This window comes from Marmota marmota, unplaced genomic scaffold, assembly GCF_001458135.2.
Source record: "Marmota marmota marmota unplaced genomic scaffold, marMar, whole genome shotgun sequence".
NCBI classification, from domain to species: Eukaryota; Metazoa; Chordata; class Mammalia; order Rodentia; family Sciuridae; genus Marmota; species Marmota marmota.
Window position 1 is genome coordinate 19970839 of NW_026000185.1, and position 7041 is coordinate 19977879.

The 7041-nt window shown below is 56.6% G+C and overlaps 1 protein-coding gene across 1 annotated transcript in view; it reads right to left on the bottom strand.

Annotated features, from left to right (window-relative positions):
• The window catches only part of Atp2a1 (ATPase sarcoplasmic/endoplasmic reticulum Ca2+ transporting 1), a 20332-nt gene that overhangs the window by 871 nt on the left and 12420 nt on the right, over positions 1-7041 (bottom strand). The window contains exons 10-21 of the mRNA XM_015491209.2: positions 5917-6005; positions 5602-5704; positions 5236-5367; positions 3390-3515; positions 3047-3265; positions 1958-2293; positions 1619-1839; positions 1344-1546; positions 1076-1161; positions 858-991; positions 616-733; positions 311-428 (exon numbers count right to left, since the gene is read on the bottom strand). Of these exons, the coding sequence (XP_015346695.2) occupies positions 311-428; positions 616-733; positions 858-991; positions 1076-1161; positions 1344-1546; positions 1619-1839; positions 1958-2293; positions 3047-3265; positions 3390-3515; positions 5236-5367; positions 5602-5704; positions 5917-6005 (1885 nt within the window). The remainder of the gene's footprint in view (positions 1-310; positions 429-615; positions 734-857; positions 992-1075; positions 1162-1343; positions 1547-1618; positions 1840-1957; positions 2294-3046; positions 3266-3389; positions 3516-5235; positions 5368-5601; positions 5705-5916; positions 6006-7041) is intronic.

Here is a 7041-nt window from a genome sequence, read left to right on the forward strand (position 1 = left end):
ATGTGTATAAGAGACAGGGTTATCCTATGGCCAAGAGGACAGAGAGAGCTGGTGTCAAGGAGGGAGGTGGCCTGCGGGCCAAGAGGGCTGAGCAGGCTGGGGGCCACCCAGGAGAGTGACCCTGCCTGGAGCGGCTGGAGTAGAGAAGGGGCCTGGGCGCCCCTGCCTGGGGACACTGGTCCTACCAGGGCCACAGAGAACTTACCACCTGCAAAGGAAGAGGGCGGGGCGGGCGCGCTTCGCCGCGCAGAGGGCAAGGGGTGCGCTCAGGGCCTGGGGCTCCCGGGGCCAGAGGAGGGGCGCTCCTTACCCTCTAGGTAGTTCCGAGCAATGAACTTGAGGATTTCGTCCAGCCCGATGACCGGAAGGGAGATCTTGAAGACCATGAGCCACTGGGTGACGTCCAGGGCCTTCAGCTTGAAGATCATCTGGGGGTGGGGACGGCAGCCGTGAGGAAAGCAGGTGTCCTCTTGGGAGGAGGTGGAGAGGGAGCAGGGGGCCAGGCACCATCTCGGCCAGTCCCACCTTCTCCTCGTCAGCACCTCTAGTGCAAGTAGCCACAGGCCCTGTGTGGGCTCCCCGGGGCTGGGGGACAGGTGGCAGAAGGGGGCTCACCGGCAGAGGGTCAACATAGAGGATGAGGAAGTGGAGGGACATGGACAGGCAGATGGAGCCCAGCAGCCAGATGTTCACCCAGGGCGGCATCCGCAGCAGGGACTGATTCTCAGACAGGCTGCAGCAAGGGCCGAGCGGAGCCACAGAGGGGGACACAGAGAGAGACCGTGAGGAGAGGAGGGCAGGGGGTGGAGGCCCAGGCGCTGGCCCCACATGGCACTGGGGCGGGCAGGAGGCCCTACCTGTTGAGAGCGTTGCACATCTCGATGGTGACCAGCACGGACAAGGCCATGGTCATGGGCTCGGGGGCCTCAAAGACCTCACAGTCGAGGCCATCAAAGTCAGGGTTGTGCTCCGTGCACTGCATGAAGTGGGTCTGCAGAGGAGGGGACAGGAGCCTGAGGTCCCGTGGAGGCCTCTACACCACCCTCCTAGGGCCCAGCTCTCTGTCCCCTCTTACCAGCTGGTTGTAGGTGACATGAGGCCCGTCGTCTGCATACAGGAACCACCAGGCAGCTGCTCCCACAGTGGCTGCACCCACGTAGCCTGTGTGGGAAGATGGGGAGGGGTCAGGGCCAGGAGGTGGCCAGTGCGGGAGGGCCTTCCAGACTGGTAACAGCTGGGTGAGGGAGAGGACCGACTGGGGGCCTGCACTGGGGCAGCTGGTGTCCTGAGGAGGGGGTCAGTCCCAAGGGCTGGGAAGGACGGTGGGGCCCCATCCTGCTTACCCCCGATGGCCATGTAGCGGAAGAAGAGCCACCCGCTGATGAGGGGCTCCTTGGGGCTCCGGGGGGGCCGGTCCATGATGTCCAGGTCTGGGGGGTTGAAGCCCAGGGCCGTGGCCGGGAGCCCGTCGGTCACTAGGTTCACCCACAGCAGCTGCACGGGGATCAGGGCCTCAGGCAGCCCCAGGGCGGCCGTCAGGAAGATGCTGCCAGAAGGAGGTGGTCACACACCTGTCCAGGCCCCGCCACCCGCCCCGCCACCGGGCCCTGGCGCTCACCAGACCACCTCGCCCACGTTGGAGGAGATGAGGTAGCGGATGAACTGCTTCATGTTGTTGTAGATGGCGCGGCCCTCCTCCACGGCCGCCACGATGGTGGAGAAGTTGTCGTCGGCCAGCACCATCTCAGAGGCCGTCTTGGCCACCGCCGTGCCAGAGCCCATGGCGATGCCGATCTCGGCCTTCTTCAGGGCAGGGGCGTCATTGACACCGTCCCCTGTCTGAGGGGAGAAAGAGGGGGGCTCAGGGCCCCTTCCACACCCCTCCTTGAGGTTCTCCCCCCAGAGCCTGGGTCCTCCCGCCCATGCGCCGGACTCCTTGGGCACTCGGGGCCCTCACCATGGCTGTGATCTCGTCGTAGGACTGCAGGTACTCCACGATCTTGGACTTGTGGGAGGGCTCCACGCGGGCGAAGCAGCAGGCGCGACGGCAGGCTTCCCGCTGCTCAGCCAGGGGCAGGTCGTCGAACTCGCGCCCCGTGTAGGCACGGTCCGTCACCTGCTCACTCTCCGAGAAGATGCCGATCCGTCGGCAGATGGCAATGGCCGTGCCCTTGTTGTCTCCGGTGATCATGATCACACGGATCCCGGCGTCGCGGCACAGCTGGATGGAGCCTGTGACCTCCTTGCGGGGCGGGTCCAACATGCCCACCACCCCCACAAACGTCAGGTCCGTCTGGGAAAGAGCGGACGGCGGTCAGGGAGGGACTCGGACACGAGCCAGGCGGGGGGAAAATTTGAGGAGGCCCTGGTGTTGGACCTCAGCAGGGACAAGAAACATTTCTCATTCCTACATGTCCCTGCGGGTCCTCGCAGTGCCAGGCCAGCCACAGTGCCACCCTGTGCCCTTCACAGAATACATGCTAGAGGTAAGAGCAAGTGGCTTCTGCTATCAGCAGGGCCACCTCTTGACCCACAACTTCCAGCACATCCCTGTGACCTGCCAGGCCTCAGTCTCCCTCCGTGAAACGAAGGCAGTGGGCTTTTGGTGCCATTCAGAGTCCACGACTAATACGGGGCCTACACCAGAATGCTCATGCCCACCTTGAGACATCCTGGTTATGGAAGGCCCATGAGCAAGCCCCTCCATGCAGTGACACTGATTCCCCCCCTGGGGCGAGAGCCTCCCTCCCCTGGTCGCAGACCATCCACTGGTCACACTTAACGTAGCCCAGGAGGCTGGGGAGCAGCTCAGCCACGGTATGTTCTTAGCATGTGTAAGGCCCCGGTTCCATCCCCAGCACCACAGGTCAATAAAATAGAGCAGCACTGGACTGGATGCTTTCTAGGGCTCTTTTGAAGACTAGTGTCCTGTGATTTCGTGACCCGTACAGAGCCACCGGTTTGAGATGAGAGGGTGCAGGGAGGCAGGCAGTGGGAAATCAGCCTCTTGGTGACGTCTAGGACAACGGAGCCTTCCCCCACTCACCTCATACTCCATGAACCTGGAAGAATCATCTAGGATCATCTCCTCTTTCTTGGGAGGGGTATCCCGGGTGGCCAGGGCCAGGCAGCGCAGGGTGTCCCGGCCAGTGCCCCACTCCTTGATGACCGACATGATCTTCTCCTTCACGGGGCCAGTCAGGGGCACCCGGGTGGTGCCAACTCGCACATAGTTACAGCGGTCAATGACGCCCTCAGGGGCACCCTAGGAGACCAGAACAGCGTTCAGAGACCACTGCCTGCCCGCCAGGACACAGTGAGAGGGGTTGGGCACAGGAGAGGGGGCAGGATTAGAAGGAGAGGGGTGGGAATACATTCCAATTTCTGACCTTGACGAACATCTTGTTGCCCACAGCAGCCCGGGAAGACTTGGCCGGTGAGCAGTAGACAGACATGGACTTTCTGTCCCGGGAGAACTCCAGGGTGAATTCCTTCTTCATCAGCTGGCGGATCACCTGGGAAAGAGGAGACCAGGCCCCTTAACACAGTTAAAAAGGGTTTGGAGGTCACAGTGGACCCCCAGACTAATGCTAAGGCTGATACCTGAAGTACAAATGGAAAGAATTCCAAGGCTAATGCTGCCACAGTGTTACAGTGACTGGTTTAAAGCACAACAGAAACAAGATGGTCTTGTGTGGTATGGTCCAACAGGACTCTGAGAGGTGACAGAGATCGGCAGTCCGCACTGTTCAAGCAGGTGAGCCATGGCCACTGAGCACTGGGAATGAGGTCAATGTGGCTGAAAAACTGCATTTTCATCTTTGTTTAATTTTAATTAATTCAAATGTAAATAATTGCATGTATTGTTGGTTAGGCCTCATACCTGACATGCAGAAAAAAGCACTCCTCAAAAATGAGTGAAAGGGGGCTGGGGCTGGGGCTCAGCGGTAGAGCGGTTGCGTAGAACGTGCGAGGCCCTGGGTTTGATCCTCAGTACCACATAAAAATAAATAAGCAAAATAAAGGTTTTGTGTCCAACTACAACTAAAAAATAAATATTTAATTTAAAAAAATGAATGAAAGCCTTTTTTTTACCAAATACACATGGCTACCTCTCCAAAAATAAGAGAAAAGTCAAAATAACAAAAAATGAAGTAAAAATGAATTTATATCATCATTTGTAAATCTTTAAAATTAAGCTTCCCTGGCTGGGTGTGTGTTGTACGCCAGTAATCCTAGTGACTTGGGAGACTGAGATGGGGATCACAAGTTCAAGGCCAGCCTGGGTGACTTAGTGAGACCCTGACTCAAAACATGAGGGCTGGGAGAATAACTCAGTGACAGAGCATGCCTGGGTTCCATCCCATGTACCAAATCATCATCATCATCATCATCTTCAATAGACCTAGATTGTTTTTACTTTTTTAAAAAATTAGATTAAATAAAATGGCAATGAGATTTTGCACATGGCGGGGAACTTTGCCTAGGATGCTCAGGTTCCCGGGTTCAGTTTCCAGCACCTCATGAAGAAATGGCAGAAGAAATGTAGGAAGCTGTGTGCAATGGCACATGCCAGTAATCCCAGCAGCTCAGGAGGCTGAGGCAGGAGGATCACGAGTTCAAAGCCAGCCTCAGCAACTTAGTGAGGCACCAAATAACTCAGCAAGACCCGATCTCTAAATAAAAGTCAAAAAAGGGCTGGGGATGTGGCTCACTGGTCCCTGGGTTCAGTCCCTGGTACAAAAGAGAGAGAGAGATGTAGGAAAATAACACCTCAAGAGACTCAATATGGAAATTCAGCCAATATTAATAGCAAGAGCTCCGAGTGAGTGTAACGGAATTGGCCTTGGTCATCTGGACAAGGATGGTCCTGGCCTGTAGGTGCAATGGCCACATATGCCCAGTTCTAAATCAGGACCTGAGATCTGATGGGACGAGTGTGCTCCTAGAGACAAAGGGATCAGGGTTGAAATGGGGGCTGGCCAGGATGGGCCATGTGGTGTCTGTATCCACCTCTGTCCATTTCAGCTTGGGACATGACTGTAAGAAGTGACCTTCCAGGGCACTGTGGCCAGGCAGAAGAAAAACCCATTTAACTGCAGGGACAGTGGGTTCCCCTGAAGAGCAGCAGGTCCACCTGCGAGAGTTGGGGTCCCAGCACGGGGTGCCTGGCCCGGGGCTGCTCGGGGCTGTGTGACATGAAGCGAAGGCCCAGGGAGGGGTGTCCAGACTCACTGAGTTGCAGGCATTGGCCCTCTCCACCTTGGAGAGGCTTCTCACGTCCGTGTTGAACACGTTCATCTTCTCCACCAGCGTGGTGAGCGCCGTCTCCGTGGCCTCCCCCACCTTCTCATAGACACCTTTGGTCTGAGGTGGGCAGAAGAGGAAGAGGAAGTGGGTGCCCTGGCCCCCACCATCACACCCACCTTCCACTTGGACGGAGTGAGAAGGGAGCCAAGAACGCCTTTCCCTCGAACCCTGGGGCAGTGGCCTCAGCTCCCTGCCCCTTCCTGTGACCCTCCCTCTGGGCCTGCTCAGGAGGCCCAGACTCCGAGCCAGCTGGAAGGGAAGAAGGGGCCGCTTTGGGGGTGGGGAGGTTACCTCATTAAAGTCCAAGGATGAGTCATTGCAGAGGGCACAGATGGTGGCCAGCTCCACCAACCCATCATACTGCCCTGACCGGATTGGCTTATCGTTCTTCATGCTGGCAGCAGGGTGGGGAGGAAGGAGGGAGGGAGACAGTGGAGAAGAACCCGGAGTGAGACGCAGAGAGCAGGGCTCAGGGAGATGGCAGTGAACTTGGAGATCAGAGATGGGCTGGGAGGGAGAACGGGAGGGAAAGGAAGGGAAGAGAGAGAGGAGGGCAAGAACTGAGGTGGGGGCAGACAGGGGCGCTGGGGACTCCTGGTGACTTACACCTCTCCCTCGGGAGCATAAGTGGAGCCAGTGATGGAGAACTTGTTTAGCTGGCACAGGTCCCCGTCCACCTTGTCAATGATAAACATCTGCAGGGGAGAAGGACACACATCCATGTCACCTCTTCCCCTCCTCGAAGGCAGGCATTCGCACTGAGGCCCACGCCCCGAGGTCCAACCCCCTGGACCCCACACTCCGAGCAGACTGAGCAAACTTCCTGGCATCTCCCTCCAGATCCTTCCCTGGTTCCTCCCTGTATCCCCCGCCCCACCATGGCTTAGCAATCAATCATTCTCCACGTTCTGTCTCCATGGACTTCAAACAAAAGTTACTGCAGGCCACGTCGGGGCTAAAGAAGATCAGTTAATAAAACGGGGCAGTCCGGGAAGGTATGGGGTGGACTGCAGCGAATCCACCCGTGAGCACCTTGCCCACCTACAGTTCCAGTCCCTTTTGGCCAGATCTTCCAGTTTTGCAGGAAGAGCTAGAAATTCAGGTTACTTTTCTATGCAATCTCATCTCTTCAAATGTCAGCAATTAATTTGTTTTTATGAAAGAGGACAGGAGCCAAGGTACACAAGCCTGTGGCCTGGCTTTGAAGCCTGTGCATTAGAGGGATGAGGAGGAATGACTTCCAGAGGGCAGCAGCCCAGGGATCCCACAGCAAGCTCCAGGGGGGACTGGGTTTGTCACTCCTGAGAAGAAAAATGCTTTCCCAGGTTCCTGGGAAACTCTGGTTAGACAAAGTGGAATCCATCATTTCTACAGCTGGCCTCTCCAAAGCTTTCAGATGCTAAGAGGGCTCTTGTGGGTCTCCACAAGGGGTCAAGGGCACAGCCTTTCTTGCCCTGATCTGACCACATAGTCCTCACTCCTCAAAGCAGGTACCTTCCCCACCCCCACCCCATTCTGGGGATCAAACCCAGGGCTTCACACTTGCTAAGCATGCCCTCTGCTACTGAGCTAAACCCCAGCTCTATAGAGCAGCAATTTCTATGTCAAGAACAGACAATTCTGTAACCAATGTGATTCTGCAATCTGTATACGGGGTAAAAATGGGAGTTCATAACCCACTTGAATCAAAATGTGAAATATGATATATCAAGAACTATGTAATGTTTTGAA